This window comes from Podarcis liolepis, assembly GCF_965112155.1.
Source record: "Podarcis liolepis genome assembly, chromosome: 3".
NCBI classification, from domain to species: Eukaryota; Metazoa; Chordata; class Lepidosauria; order Squamata; family Lacertidae; genus Podarcis; species Podarcis liolepis.
In genome coordinates this window covers 28,553,674-28,569,654 of record NC_139557.1, presented here as the reverse complement: position 1 = coordinate 28,569,654, position 15,981 = coordinate 28,553,674, and the positions used below count along the sequence as shown (strand labels likewise).

The 15,981-nt window shown below is 43.1% G+C and overlaps 2 protein-coding genes across 5 annotated transcripts in view; one reads left to right on the top strand and one right to left on the bottom strand.

The window, feature by feature from the left end:
* TRAPPC12 (trafficking protein particle complex subunit 12) overlaps positions 1 to 15,981 on the bottom strand; it is a 208,379-nt gene that overhangs the window by 67,146 nt on the left and 125,252 nt on the right. The gene's annotated exons all lie outside the window — the stretch shown is intronic.
* EIPR1 (EARP complex and GARP complex interacting protein 1) overlaps positions 1 to 15,981 on the top strand; it is a 59,809-nt gene that overhangs the window by 15,456 nt on the left and 28,372 nt on the right. For all 4 annotated transcript variants that reach the window (XR_014524093.1, XR_014524094.1, XM_083495683.1 and 1 more), the window contains exon 4: positions 15,616 to 15,772. Coding sequence is in view for 2 of the 4 variants with exons in the window: in XM_083495683.1 (XP_083351809.1) it covers positions 15,616 to 15,772 (157 nt within the window). In the remaining 2 variants the exon portion in view is untranslated. The remainder of the gene's footprint in view (positions 1 to 15,615; positions 15,773 to 15,981) is intronic.

Below are 15,981 nucleotides of genomic sequence, written 5' to 3'. Positions count from 1 at the left end.
TATTGGAAGGGGGGGAAGAAGGAGAAGGAGAGATGTGCCGTCTCGCATTTCATTAAGGCTTCAGCATATACATTCTGTAGCTTTAATATTGCAGGGGGAGAAAGAGGGGAGGGTGGGAGGAGAGAGAGAGAGCGTGCTCACAGCTTCATCTTATTTGGATTTAAAAGAGCGGTTTCCTAATGCTTTATGGAAATGCGGTGGGAAAGAGGACAGTGTCATTCCTTGACACTGATGAGGGTGGTTTGGGGGTCGTGAGTGAGGGTTCAGTTTGATTAAATGAAGGCTTATCTACAGTGGAGCTGCAGAGCATGCTTGCTCATACAAGTCAAGGTTCGTTCGCTCGAAAAGCTGGGGAGGGTGCAGGCGAAAGAGGATTCAAAGGCATCTGTCATAAATATTTCAAATCTGTGCCTGCGATAATAGCTCCGTGCATAGTTCTTCCCATGTAAAAAGTGAAGAGTTGACTAGAAAGCACTCTTGCGGCAATATGGGTGGTTTTTGTGTGTGTGTGTGTGTGTGTGTGTGTGTGTATATATATGTGTGTGTGTGTGTGTGTGTGTGTGTGTGAGAGAGAGAGAGAGAGAGAGAGAGGAGAGGGAAGAGAGAAAGAAAAGGGGTGGGGGAGAGACAGAGAGTCTCATTACACAATAGTCTGTCTTGATGTAATGGTGGAAAGAACCGGCAGAGGGCAAAGTCTCATAATTGTAGGTGATGGTCTCTTTGTCTGCTTTTGCCCTGCCGTTAAGAGGATTTTGAAGATGTGATGATAAATAACCTGTTTTGAGGGCTTGGGGTATGCCGCTTTCCCCTGTCAAAAATCATCATTCAACACATCCTGTCTGTTCAGAGCTTCGGCATTTTCTGAGAGAGCACATTTTAGCGTTGCTTTTAAAAAAAACAAAAATTCTACACAGAAAGGCAGTTTCACATATAGCGGTTTCTCTTCTTTCTTTTGCTGGAGAGAAGGGGGAAGGGAATTCCTGTGCTTATCAATGAATCGTGGTCTTTTTTTAAACAAACAATTAAACGGACAAACAAACTACAAATACTGTAATGCAGTCCTTGCCAGCTAATGATCGCCTGTTGACAATAACATTTTGGGATGGAAGATCAGACATTGGAATCTGTTTGGTAGACTGCATTGCGAGGGCAGCAGCAGCAAAACAAAAAACAAAAAAACCCAACCATTCAGCAAAGCAGAAAAATAGCAAAAAAATTAACTTGTTCAAATCATTTCATTTCCGCTGTTACTTTTATTAACAGTGCAAAAATCACCTCTGGATTTTATTAACCTAAAGTGTTTGTGCAGTGGTATATTTACATTGAGACATTTCATATTTTAGGTGAGGACAGAGTTTAGACTGGATTAGATGAACCAGTACTAAACATCTGTGTTTTAAGTGTCTCTTTAAAGCCTTTGTTGGATTTTTCTGAAGTGAGTTTACACTAAAAATGTGAAATGGGACAGGGATCCAACAACCTATACTTCATTTTCTAGATCCCACAACAAAAATGTTGCCGTGCAAATACGGGTTTAGAGACACTACTCACAGCCTCATACAAGGCCTTACTCTGTTACCACCCTCTCCCTGGGAAGGGGCTGTTATCTTGGGTTTGAGCCTTTTTAGCCTGGAGTTTATGGGAAATTTCCCCACATTTGTTTTCCTCATCACCTCCCCATTTCCAAAACTGGGAGGAAAGCGGAGTTGTTGTGTTTTCCTGCCACCTGGAAAGGTGAGTGAGTGAGATTGGATGCTGCTGACTGATGGCGCCTAGGGTGCCTTTAAGAAGCAGTACCCATCCCATCATTTTGCCCCCTAGCCCTTCTCATGAGTAAAGGTTGGGGGATTCCTTTGAGCTGTGGCCTCCAACCCAGCATCCTCACAACTCCCCACTCTGAGAGTTGGGAAGTGGGGAGGGGGAGAGATAAGCTAACAATAAATTGTAAGCTCCTCCTCCTCATGCTATTTACATGTTAAGAAAAAGAAATGAAGGCACCGAAATAACATTTGGAAGACATCTGAAGGCAGCCCTCTTTAGGGAAGCTTTTAATGTTTAACAGACTATCGTATTTTGATACTTTGTTGGAAGCTGCCCAGAGCGGCTGCGGAAACCCAGCCAGATGGGCAGGGTATAAATAATAAATTATTATTATTATAATAATAATATACTTAAAGGTAAAGGTAAAGGTACCCCTTCCCATACGGGCCAGTCGTGTCTGACTCTAGGGTTGTGCACCCATCTCACTTAAGAGGCTGGGAGCCAGCGCTGTCCGCAGACACTTCCGGGTCACGTGGCCAGCGTGACAAAGCTGTATCTGGCGAGCCAGCGCAGCACACGGAACGCCGTTTACCTTCCCGCAGGTAAGCGGTCCCTATTTATCTACTTGCACCCGGGGGTGCTTTCGAACTGCTAGGTTGGCAGGCGCTGGGACCGAGCAGCGGGAGCGCACCCCGCCGTGGGGATTCGAACCGCCGACCTTTTGATCGGCAAGTCCTAGGCACTGAGGTTTTACCCGCAGCGGCACCCACGTCCCCATTATATACTTACTTGAGCATAATGCTCAAAGGGGCAGTACATTGGACATATAGACATTTCCCTTTGTCTTTTTCTCCACATGTATTCAAGTCAAGGTGTGGCAGTGTGGGGAATGGCATCCCACTGGTCGTGCTCCATCATCAGCTTGTCCAGCAAAAGGGGAGGACAGGCTCTGTATTCATGCCACTGTATGTACAATCAAAAACACTGGTTGCAGCAGGGTTTCTAAGTGAGAGTACAGACCCCTGGGTATGTACAGCTCATTCTCGCTTTCTGTGGAAGGCACGGAGATTGGGAGCAGGCCAGCAAATGCATGGGAGGCGGAACTCAGTCTCTATCCTGTTTTTTTGCCCTAGGTCGATGGAATGCATAGGTGGAACATGAGCAGGGCTATAATTACTATTTCTATTTTTTAAAGGAAATTACAACTTTGAAGCTACCTAGTTTATTTGCACTAATTAATTTTATGAAAGAATGCATCTTTGGAAACAGGAAGTTTTCTGCAGATAAATAATAGCAGTGGGGGCGGGGGGTGGAATTGGGAGCTTTTCCAGACCACATCCATGGCTGCTCATTAATTGCTCTCAGACTCTGGAACTTCCCCTTCCCAGGAAACCTGTTTAGCTCTGTAGCTGCCTGGTTAGTGGTGTATTTTAAAGGCATTGTTTTCAGGCGGTCTTTGGATCATGATGAATTGAGTTTGCCCTTACACAGAAAAGTTATGAATATAAGTCTCTTTCAATGTGCTGTTTTTAGTTATACAGTGGTACCTTGGATTACATACGCTTCAGGTTACAGACTCCGCTAACCCAGAAATATTACCTCGGTTAAGTTAAGAACTTTGCTTCAGGATGAGAACAGAAATCGTTCAGCAGCGGTGTGGCGGCGGCAGGAGGCCCCATTAGCTAAAGTGGTGCTTCAGGTTAAGAACAGTTTCAGGTTAAGAACAGACCTCCAGAACGAATTAAGTTCTTAACGCAGGGTACCACTGTAGAGTGATTTTAGCGTGGTGGCTTTGTGGTAAGAATTCACCTCTACACCACCTTGCTCGTTACCCAGGTGACGAACAAACACCTTTTGAATAAACCACAGAACCAGCGAAACTATTTCCATGTCCAGCATCCAGATTGAGGGACCCAGCATTTATTATAGCTATTGCAATAGGACAGAGCTCACTCAACTCAATACAGTGGTACCTCGGATTACAGTCGCTTCACGTTGCAGACGCTTCAGGTTACAGACTCTTCTAACCCAAAAATAGTACCTTGGGTTAAGAAGTTTACCTCAGGATGAGAATAGAAATTGCGCAGCGGCGGCAGCGGGAGGCCCCATCAGCTAAAGTGGTGCTTCAGGTTAAGAACAGTTTCAGGTTAAGAACGGACCTCTGGAACGAATTAAGTTCTTAACCTGAGGTACCACTGTATACCAGTTGAGAAGGTCTGCCCCGTGGCACTTCAGAACAAAAGCTTATATTATAGTTCAAACACAGCAAGCAAAGAGTCATACAACATCTTCACATACGTCAGGAAGTAAAGCACACATGGCTCCATACTGGTATTTTTGCCCCCGCATCACCTTGGAGTGGCCCCGATGGGCCTAGACCATTTGACCATTTTAGGTCTCGGATGTCCAGCATTACCCTGGCAACCTAGCCTTCACTGAGGGAAGAGCATCGTAAAATCCTCTTCCTGGGTCTTGGATAGTTTCAGGAATAGTTTAAATATCCTGCCATTTGTACCACTTTCAGGGGTAGATAAGGGGAGATGGAATGCAGCGAAAGGGGGGAGAACACACAAAAACCAAACCTAACACATTCTAAAAGGTTAAATACAATTAAAGTTGAAACATTGTCAAAATAATAAAAATATACACCTGGGGTCTCTAATTCTTATCAGTCCCCCTTTGATCATAACCTTTTCAAGGATTATGATAACACCTTATCAAAATTTTCAATCTGATCCATTCCAAGACATAAAACACATGGGGAAACCTTCATGCCTACTTTTGAATAATTTGTTACAACTTCAGCAATCACAATACTCAGCAATAGCTTTTTAGTGATACGCCAAACCTACATACGGATTTTCATTTTCCTATGGGTATTCTCAATACACCAAACATACAAATGATATCATGCAAACAATTACATGAAGTGAAGAAACATTTGTTCTTTATGGGCATCACAACACAATCCAACACGTCAATTTACAGTTCCAACTAAAATTCAAACTATCATATAATACAAAATACCAATTCTATATCTAGCTATTCATGAAAATCTCTTGGTCTTGAAAAACTTCTTGTTGCCTCCAAAAAATACCTTCAATCTCCCAGAGCTTCAACTTTAAATTGTAGTCCAGAAAAAGTCTTTACAAGTCACCTTCTTCCAGACCCCCATTGCCCACCACCCCACAAGTCCTGGTTTGATGCAGGTGAGAAGAAATGGCTGTTGCTACTTTGCTGTCATCTGGGAGGCCATAAACTGGCAATAAACATAATTCCAAGTGATTCCTTGGCAGATTTCTTCTATTCACCAGGAGGGTTGAGATGCAGAGAAGTTTGCAGAGTTTGCAGAGAAAGCAACATTTGCTTCTGGGCCTGAAAACAGTTAGCATGGTTAAAAATGACAAACGGGGGAAGAGTTTTTCCAAAACAATGATCTTTTTTGCGTGTGAGAGCTATAAACCATATAAAGTTTTAAAGTTAGAAAATGTATTCGTTCCAGTTTATTTATAACTGTTATTATTATCTGCTTAATTTCCTTTACCTACTTGGCTGTGGGAGGAAAGAGAAAGAAAATCTTATTGTTCATTCAAATGCAATAGAAAACATTTCGCTATAAGGAGCAGTAAGAGTTTTCAGAGACCTCCATTACCTGTTCATTTCTACAAAAAGCAAAATTATTATGGAAGAAAAAAAAAGCCTGATACAGTTATGGGCAGTTATTTTTATATCAGGATAACTTATTTCCACCGTGGGTTTATTCATACAAATTTTAGCAGTGACAGGTTTATTAGAAACAAAGTTAATTACTTATTCTCAAGTAATTAATCCAAACCATGTGGGTTGACAAAAATTAGAATGGAAAATTAATACACCCCCCCCCCAATAAATAACTCTCCCTTCCTCAGTTGATACACATGTTCTTTACATGTACAAGGTTGAACCAACTTCCAGGCTTTCTGCCATATAAACACAAGAGTTCTAAAGTTGGGCTCTCAAGTAAATTGACCATTATTCAAGCACACAATTTAATGAATTCTTTACTATTTGCTTTTTAACTAGATCAGTCACACTTAACTGTCTAAACTTTAACCATGAACACACTTTTCTCAAACTTTTGATTTGTACCACATACACTGGCAAGGGGACTTGAGAAGTCTTGGAGCTGCATGTTACACAGTAAGTTCATTGAGATAAAGTTTATTTCCAATCATATTTAAAATGCTCTGTTTCTTCTTTCCTTTCCACGTCAACATAATCCACTTGACGCACTCATTGAAAATTACAACCTGTTCCTCTTGCACAAACATCCCTTCTCCACATCCCTGTTGCCTTTACACACAGACATTTCCTATCAGAAGCAATCAAGAGATCCCTGGTTCTTTAGTCAAACAGATAGCTTCCCTTCTTCTGTCTGGCATCATAAAATCACAGAATGGTAGAGCTGCAAGGGGCCCCTAAGGGCTATCCAGTCCCAACTTTCTGCAGTGCAGGGAATGTCAACCAAAGCATTCATGACAAATGTCCATTTCTTGTTCAAGAAGCCTCTACTAAAAACCTGCAATAAAGGAATGCCCACAATTGCTTGGGCTCCTCTAAATACAGACAGCAGAGTAAAGTATTCAGTCCGTGGCACAACAGTGGGCGGGAATTTATCCTTCTAGCGTTGTAAGATCTGCCTCTTTGCAGTTGTGAGAGGGCTCTCGTGTTGCCCACTAGTGAACTCCACAGAACCAGAGAGTAGCTCAATGTTATATGGGCTTCCTTAAACCTTAAAGCAGTATTTAGTAACCAACTGATGCAATTGATACAGGACGTGGGTGGTGCTGTGGTCTAAACGACTGAGCCTAGGACTTGCCGATTGGAAGGTCAGCGGTTCGAATCCCCGTGACAGGGTGAGCTCCTGTTGCTCGGTCCCTGCTCCTGCCAACCTAGCTGTTCGAAAGCACGTCAAAGTGCAAGTAGATAAATAGGTACTGCTCCGGCGGGAAGGTAAACAGCGTTTCTGTGTGCTGCTCTGGTTCGCCAGAAGCGGCTTAGTCATGCTGGCCACATGACCCGGAAGCTGTCTGTGGACAAATGCCTGCTCCCTCAGCCTATAGCGCGAGATGAGCGCGCAGCCCCAGAGTCGTCCACGACTGGACCTTACGGTCAGGGGTACCTTTACCTTTACCTATATAGCCTCTGCTCCAAAACAAGTGCAGTCTTACCTTGAATCCTGAATGCCCTGGAGCTCGGACGTTTTGGCTCCTGAACGCCGCAAACCTGGAAGTGAGTGTTCCAGTTTGCGAACGTTCTTTTGGAACCCGAATGTCCAGCAGCCAATCAGAAGCTGCAGTTTGGGTTCTGAACATTTTGGAAGTCGAACGGACTTCTGGAACGGATTCCATTGACTTCCAAGGTACGACTGTAGTTGCAGGACATACCCTAATCCATGTGTGGATCTGCCAAGCTGCCAAGCTAACACTAGATGTAGCCATGTGAGTTCTAAAAGGGTGGAGAGGAGTCCAGAAGAACAATTTCTGTTGGATCAAGTGTAATTTGAAATCCAAAGAAACCACTTGTAATAGTCTGCCATTGGTGCACATGTACTGGGACTTCCTGACATCTGCTTTTAATACTGATACTCTATATACACCATATCTTGAAATGCATGAAAGATTGGCGAGTGTGTTTCTAAATGTGTGAAGAGTGCATTTCCCTCACCAGTGAGTAGCTGGAGAATCTTGATGCCTCAGCAGTGAGAGAAAATATACTGATTTACAGGGAAGGAATGTATTGATCTGCAGGGACTACTGCAAATGGTTTCATATTATGAATGCTATATGAATACTAAGAATTTCTACTGAGTATAAGTTATCAACCAAGCAGTGATGTATTTTAAAATTATCTTCACACCCTACTTTGGGAGTGAGTTCAGTGGCCCATGAACTTGTTGGTTTCAAAAAAATGGTGCATTTTGGACCTTAATGATGGCAAGCCAGAACCAAAAGGTAGCAAGGTGGTAAAGTTGTCTTTCAAAAGTGCTATACCTTTGGAGCTCCCTCCTATTCAAACAGGCAAAGTGTGTTTCATCTCCATTAATAAGAATGATAAATCCTTCTGTTTTGTCAGTGGCAAAAAAAATGAGGCATCTAAGACTAGCTGCTTGCTCCTGTCATACAGGGAACATTAATGGGCACCAGCTGGGCTGCAGCTATAGCTGCTACGCGACTTTAACTTTGCACAGCGAGAGCTGCTGCGGCAATGGTGCAGAAGTACCTCCTGTGCAGATTTAGAAGTACACTTCAATTGTGGTTCCCAGGGCAACAGAGTAATGGCAGCCAGCTGGCTTTGTACCACCTGAGCGCATCAAAGAGCAAGTCCTGTCAGCCACTGAAGCCTTGGCTCAGCGAGCTCCAGCGTGGATTTCTGCAGACAGCAGCTTTGGTTGGAGTTAAAAAACACTTGGGAATGCAATTAAAGGATGACCAACGTATTTTTTGTTCATTTTACCCATAGGTACATAAGTCTCTTTACAAGAACTCATAGCAATCTTCTATTCTCACACAGATGTGACATATGTTTGATGCATTCTCCTTCTAGACTCTGTTTTTTCCTTCCTCTTTTTTATTTAAAAAAAAAATAGAACTGCAGAAATCTGCAATGCCTACAGTCTTTTATATTGTGTTATTTCAGACACAACAGATAAAGTCCAACCCACAGTACAAAACAATTTCCAGCCATCCAACCTTCACAGAAATGCAAACAGTATGTAAATCACATTGGAAACCAAATCCCATACCTCATAGGGACCATTCCTTGAAAAGAGATGGAATATCCTTTTTATTGGAAAAGGGAAGAAATTGATTACAGTGGTACCTCAAGTTAAGTACTTAATTCGTTCTGGAGCTCCGTACTTAACCTGAAACTGTTCTTAACCTGAAGCACCACTTTAGCTAATGGGGCCTCCCGCTGGCACCGCGCCGCCAGAGCACGATTTCTGTTCTCATCCTGAAGCAAAGTTCTTAACCTGAAGCACTATTTCTGGGTTAGCGGAGTCTGTAACTTGAAGCGTATGTAACCTGAAGCGTATGTAACCTGAGGTACCACTGTATTGGCTGTGGGAAGGCAAACGGAGTATAACTCAAAATTTCCCTTTTCCACAATAGTATTCAAATAACCTAATGAAGCTTAGAAAGGTTCTAGTGGCACAAATAGCAGCCATGTGCTCTGAAGTTCAAGGTGCCGGTCTGTACAACAGTTGTCTTTATCACAAGTCAAACAAAATCTGCATCAAAAGATATGCATCTTCATCCTTCATATGATCCAAACCAGGGTCTGGCTGGAGGGTTGGATCCAGAAGTCACCAACCCTCCACAGGGTACTTTGACAAGTGGGTGGGATTGTATGATGTCATGGCAGCCGTGGTGTAAAGTTTCAAAGGAAGATTCTTCCTTTGTAGTTTCAGCTTGAATTCTTTTTGAATTCTGCCTTGAAAAATTTCCCACACCTGATATCATATGACATCAGGCATGGTAAAGGCGGGCACTGTTTACCCAAAACAGTCTGGCAGACCAGCCTCAAAGACCTAGGTAAAGGTAAAGGGACCCCTGACCATTAGTTCCAGTCGCAAACGACTCTGGGGTTGCGGCGCTCATCTCGCTTTACTGGCTGAGGGAGCTGGTGTACAGCTTCTGGGTCTTGTGGCCAGCATGACTAAGCCGATTCTGGCGAACCAGAGCAGCACACGGAAACACCGTTTACCTTCCCGCCAGAGTGGTACCTATTTATCTACTTGCACTTTGACGTGCTTTCGAACTGCTAGGTTGCTGATCTAAGCCATAGAACCGTTTTCTCACCCTGAGTTGAACACCATTGGTATAAAATATTTGGACTATGTTGCTCATAGATTGTATTTTTAAACAAAAGGGCTAAAAGTGGCAGCTGTAATATGTGCAAATTTAAATAATTTTGAACGTCTTACAAATAGGTATACCACACATGTACCTATGTAATTTGCAAATCTATTAAATGATCTGTACACATGCCTTCAGCTTACTCTCCTGCAGCTGTAGAAAAGACGAACAAAAATGAAATAACGGGGCAGATTCAACTACTCCATCCCAGTAGCAAAGGCCAGGGCATGGTTGGGAGAATCTCTAGAACAGAGCTTTGGCAGCGGAAGGAGGGGGCAGGTTGTCATTCCATTGAGCAAACATAAATGCTTGCATGGACAGAACGTTCTCCTTAGCGCTACATTGAATTCCACCCTATATGTTGTTTTCTAAGCAAGTTAAGCAATTGTCAGTACATCAGCTGGAGTTTCAGTGACTTGGCCAGATTGATATGTGCCGACTTCTGTATATTGAGCATTTCGTTGCTGCAGTTCTGAGTGCTTACCTGTAAAAGGAGTGAGTAATAAGAAGGAAGTGTGAGGATTTAATCGTCCCCTTAAACTTCAGATTTGTAAGTGACAAAAAATAACGGGTTCATCTCTGTAATGGGCAATGAAAATACGTTATGAGCTTTTTAGGAGTTGTAGAACTGCTTGGTTTCTAAAACTCCAAGGGTTGGTAACAGGCAACTCCTTCAAAGGGTAGATTATGGGATGCATGAGAGAGCATTCAGTAACGTATGTTGCCAACAAGATGTCAGCGTGTTTAATCATTTTGGTTTGAAGAATATAACAGATGGCACCAAAGTTGTGGCTACATTAGGTGAGTGTGGGTGTTAGTAAGGGTGGTTTTATGCTTAAAAACACAAAAAAAACTTTGATTTGCTTCATATCTTCTCTCAAGGACCCAGGCCTATCTAGGTGTGCCAATGAATAAAATTTTGGAAGGGGGGGGCGGTAAGCTCCACCCTGCAAAATCGATCACATGACATGGTGCATGCACACCATTTGAATGGCAATGCCCATCAACTTTGGGGAGGCCCAGCCCCTCAAATATTTTATTGGGGGGCTGAAGTGACTTCGGCCTCTAGGAGTTGGTTTCTATCAGCCCATCTCTCCCGACTGATCAAAGGCCACTCAACTACTTAGGTCTATCAGTTCTTCCGGAAAGTGCTGTAGAGAAGATTAAAATAAAACCTTGTGTAGCCAAGTTAGCTCTCCTGGCAACGTTTTGGATACCAATTTATGATAAGTGTGGCAAAGCTAGAAAACTGTCCTAGGAAATGTATAGGCCTGGGCCATCTAAAGTTAGTTTCAACACATTCCCATTGAAATTACTAGAGCAAGTTTAGTCTTGACTAACTTAAAAGCATATTACTTTCACTGGCACTGAGGACTTTCTGAATGCATTCTCTACTGGTATTGTTTGAGGAAAAGGTTCTAGAAAGAGTGACTTCTGAATTTCAAAGGATAACAAATATTATGGGGCTAAATGTATAGCGACAGCAATACAAAGAGCTATTTAAGTATACCCAAAAACTTGGTCAAGCCCAGTTGAATTTTGGTCCCTTCCTTCCTTCCTTCCTTCCTTCCTTCCTTCCTTCCTTCCTTCCTTCCAGGTTTGTAGTAGGCTTGTCGTTTGATTTTCTGGGGTATTCCATTCCCCCTAAAAGTTAGTTAGCATTTTATGCCAACTGAGCACCCCCAGGACTTATTGGACTGTTTGGGGGGAACCTTCTTTTCTGAGCTTTTCTCAAGAGGTACACACAGGTATGTGCCCAGTCTTTTCCTTCTCACGGTAGAAGTATCTCTATTTGTAGGGCTCCATGCCCTTAGTTTGAGACTCTGTGGCCTTACTGCAAGAAGTCATAACACTGAAAAAATCAGAGCATTCCACAAGATGGAAATTCAGAAAAACGTGTGAAGAATGCCTCCAAAAACAGCAACATAGGCTCAGACCAGAAAATAAGCTCCTAATGTATTTTGGGCACACAGACGGGACAGAGATGCATCATATCACAGCCTCTCAGTGGAGAGGGAGGACTGCTTGCTAGACTCCAAGGAATGTCAGCCAGGTTTGCAAGATGCAAAAACCTGATACCTTCCTACTCAACAGACTGTCTTGTGCCTTCAAATATGCACAGTCTTGATATAATTAGCAGCTATTGTACTTTGAAAGTGAGAGATCTGTCTAGCCAGTCTCCAATTAGTTCCCCCCTTTTTTAAAGGGGGGCAGTCTTCAGTGTTTCCAAACCTTAGCTTGGCCTGTAGTGATAGCAAAGAAACAAAAAATTGGTCAGTTTATTACATTTGCACGGAATCTTGTTTTCCCAACACACTGGTCATTCCTAGGCCAGGTACAGTGTTCCGAGGGGGAATGTGCCACAGGGCAGGACCTTGCGGGCGGAGTCCAGTTGGTACCTTTGCACTCAGAAACAGGCCTTTGTTCCAGTGGGTGCCTTCACTAATGGAAGAGGAGAGGGAGTGGTTTTTTGCCCATTTCCCTTGCCACCTTCCACCATCTTCTGGAGAGTCCCTCATCTGCAGAGTTGATTTGGGAGGGTGCTGGATGGAATGGCTGAAAACCACCTCTTCTTCCCATTAGCAGAATTGTCTGCTGGATTTCTCTTTTGGGAGCACATGGCACTAACTGGACTCTTAACCTAGGACAGGTTTCTTAATGGGGTTAGAAAAACACTATGGTAGTATTTTGTTACTATGTTATATGCGGGTGGCACTGTGGGTTAAACCACAGAGCCTAGGACTTGCTGATCTAATCTCCGCGATGGGGTGAGCTCCCGTTGCTCAGTCCCTGCTCCTGCCAACGTAGCAGTTCGAAAGCACCTCAAAGTGCAAGTAGATAAATATTTACCACTCCGGCGGGAAGGTAAACGGCGTTTCCGTGCACTGCTCTGGTTCACCAGAAGTGGCTTAGTCATGCTGGCCACATGACCTGGAAGCTGTACGCCGGCTCCCTTGGCCAATAAAGCGAGATGAGCACCGCAACCCCAGAGTCGGTCACGACTGGACCTAATGGTTAGGGGTCCCTTTACCTTTACCTTTATACAGTCATACCTCGGGTTGGAAGTCGCTTCAGGTTAAGCCTTTTCGGGTTGCGCTCTGCGGCGACCTGGAAGTAATGGAGCGTGTTACTTCCAGGTTTTGCCACCTGCGCATGCGCAGACGCTCAAAATGACGTCATGTGTGGAAGCGGCGAATCGCGACCCACTGACGCGGGTTGCATTCGCTTCAGGGTGTGAATGGGGCTCCGGAACGGATCCCATTCGCATCCAGAGGTACCACTGTATATTTTTGTGACTTTATATTGTAAACCGCTCTGTGATCCTTGGATGAAGGGAGGTATAGAAAATTAGTTAGTTAGTTAGTTAGTTAGTTAGTTAGTTAGTTAGTAAGTAGTGGTAGCTCAATTCCACCCAATGTTAGTGATCTGCCAGTGTATAATAATAGCCAAAGGATCTAAACCATGTTTAAGCCAAGAAATCTGTTAGTCACTATGCTTGTACCATAGAATAGCAGATAATATTTATTCATGTTTCCCTCTTGAACTAGGTAATAAGGAAATGTTTGTCTGAAACTGAAGTAGTTAATTTTGTATCAAAGAAGCAGATATACATACTTAGCAACCTTAGACTTCATTTATTAGTGTTGTTTTACCTACGTTGTTAGTTGAGTACATTTAGTATTCGGATTCTGCAAAATTAATGACGCTTATTTCTGTCAATCTTCTGCATCCCCCTCTCCTTAGTTTTCCACATTATGATACAGGGATGCTTCTATGCATTCTCTGTAATAGGGATGGGGAACCTGTGGCTTTCCAGATGTTGTTGTACTATAACCCCCATCATCTTTGACCATTGTTGGTGCTCCCAACAACCTTTGGAGGGCCACATACTCCCCGAATATGCACTCTTTTGCAGAGAACCTCAATGGATTATTAGTTTCGCCTACATGCAGATGGATAGAGTTGCTCAACCAATAGGATTGGACGGCCGTATTGTAGAGATTCCATTTTGGCCACTGGAGTTCATTGGAGAGCCTTAAGTAATTCACTGTCGTCATCCCCGCCTTAACCTACCTCATAGGGTTGTTGTAAAAAGTAATGTTATAAAACACTTGTATGCTAATGCTACTACTTTCAGTGCCTAATACAGGTTCTGTGTTTAAGCAGAGTTCTTAGCCTATATCCACATTCTAGGCTCATGTTTAGAAGTAGGTTCTAAAACTGCATTTTACATTTATCATGGAGTTTGTAAGCCTAATAATTCGGAACATTTGTATCTGGGGAGTTTATCGTCTTCCTTCACTAATGACAATTAGCATTGTTGTTTTTTATGCCCTTCACCAAATGTGGGGTTTTGCGTGCTGAGCCGTTCATTCCTTGCAGCTTTCACCAGGTTTTCTCCCCTATCCTTGCATAGCCTTTTGTTAAGCATTAACTATTTATTGGAAATTTTCTGTGTTTCAATGTGTACATGCCCGCTGATTGCAGAATAACTTGTGGTGCTACAAAAGTACACCCAACACTAAACAGCAGAAGCAAAACAATCAGGGGAATGAATAAATAAATAAATACAAAGGGGGGAAAAGACATATGAACATAGTAAACACATTGTCATTGTACTATTGTATAACCTTTTGAAATCTGGCTTACAGAGTGTTTGAAACATTGCTAGATCAGGATGGTAATAAATTTGTCACCAATTCTGCAACGGTATAAATTTAGCATGGATGATATAGGGCAGGCATAGGCAAACTCGGCCCTCCAGATGTTTTGGGACTACAACTCCCATCATCCCTGACCACTGGTCCTGTTGCCAGGGATGATGGGAGTTGTAGTCCCAAAACATCTGGAGGGCTGAGTTTGCCTATGCCTGATTTAGGGATTAGAAACCAGAACTGGCGATACTTGTATTCATGTGACTATATTGGGGGATATTCCATGTTAATCATATATGGGGTGATAATTATATATGGAGTCATACTTGGAGGACACCCTCTGACTTAGTTGGATATCGCTCTTTGTTCTTGGGGTTGGTTGGTTTCATTTATTCAATGTGGTGTGCAAGAGCTTTCCACAACTTCCATGAAGCAGGAGCTTTTTTGGGATTACCTCCAATACCCATTACACTACAGATGGGGAACCTGTGGCCTGCCATATGATTTTGGGTTACAACTAACATCACCTGACTATTGGCCATGCTGACTGGGGCTGACAGGATGTAGAGTCCAACAACATCTGGAGAGTCAAAGGTGCCACAGAGCAACAAGGGTCTTTGAGCACTTGTAAGCATGTCAATAGTTTTCCATTCTGTGCGTTCCTGGAAATTCTGGAACTGGCGACGGCCTTGGGTTTGAAATGTTTTGGGGAGCCAATAAACCAGGGACTCAGAGATTGGATTGTTCAGACTTTCTGCTGAAAGGACTGAAGCAGGCGCTCTCTGAAAGTATAGGGCTTTAAAAATGCCGTTCTCTGCAGAGGAGGTGATTTAGTGCCGCACATGCAAATTAAAGGCAACCCAGCAAAGCCAGAGAGGGAGACCTTAAAAACTGTGCCTGCATTAAGGTGAAAAATGGTACTCTTAGCAACGGCTCGCTGTAATTTCCAATATTAATTGAAATGGACATATGGGAAGCAGCCCTGGAAAACTACTTCTGAGGCGGGTTGCGTTATGCACTGAATGTTTGGCTTTAAAATGTGAGAAATCTGAGTTAAATCTATGCTAATTATGGGCTCTGTGTTAAACTGCTTGCTTCCTTTGTAACCCATCATTTTGCCTGTGTGCCATATCGTCAGAATAAAGTTCAGAAGGATTATTTAAATATTTTAAATGGCAGATGTGCTGTGACTCGCCTATGGTTATGAAAATACTGATGAACCATATTCCAGAAAGCCTTTCCTCCCCCCCCCTTCCATCTCCCCATACTGTGATCTGTTGACATTATCCTCTGTTCCTTAGCTTCAGACAGTAAAGTCATGACATGTGCGGCTGTTTGGAGGATGCCGAAGGAATTGGAATCAGGCAGTCATGAATCCCCTGATGATTCATCAAGCAACGCTCAAACCCTGGAGCTACTCTGTCACCTTGACAACACGGCCCATGGCAATATGGCCGGGTAGGATTCTGCATATTTTATACTCTCAGGAAGGGGGGGGATGTGAAGGATAGACCTATTCTGTTCAATGCAGGTTTATAGTAAGTTTGGGGTTTGCACATTTTAAATATACATACTTCTGAGAAATCATACATACTGACTTCTTCTGGGGCTTTCTGTGAGGGGGGGAGATTTATTCCAAACAGCATCAGGGATTAAAAGCATTAGTC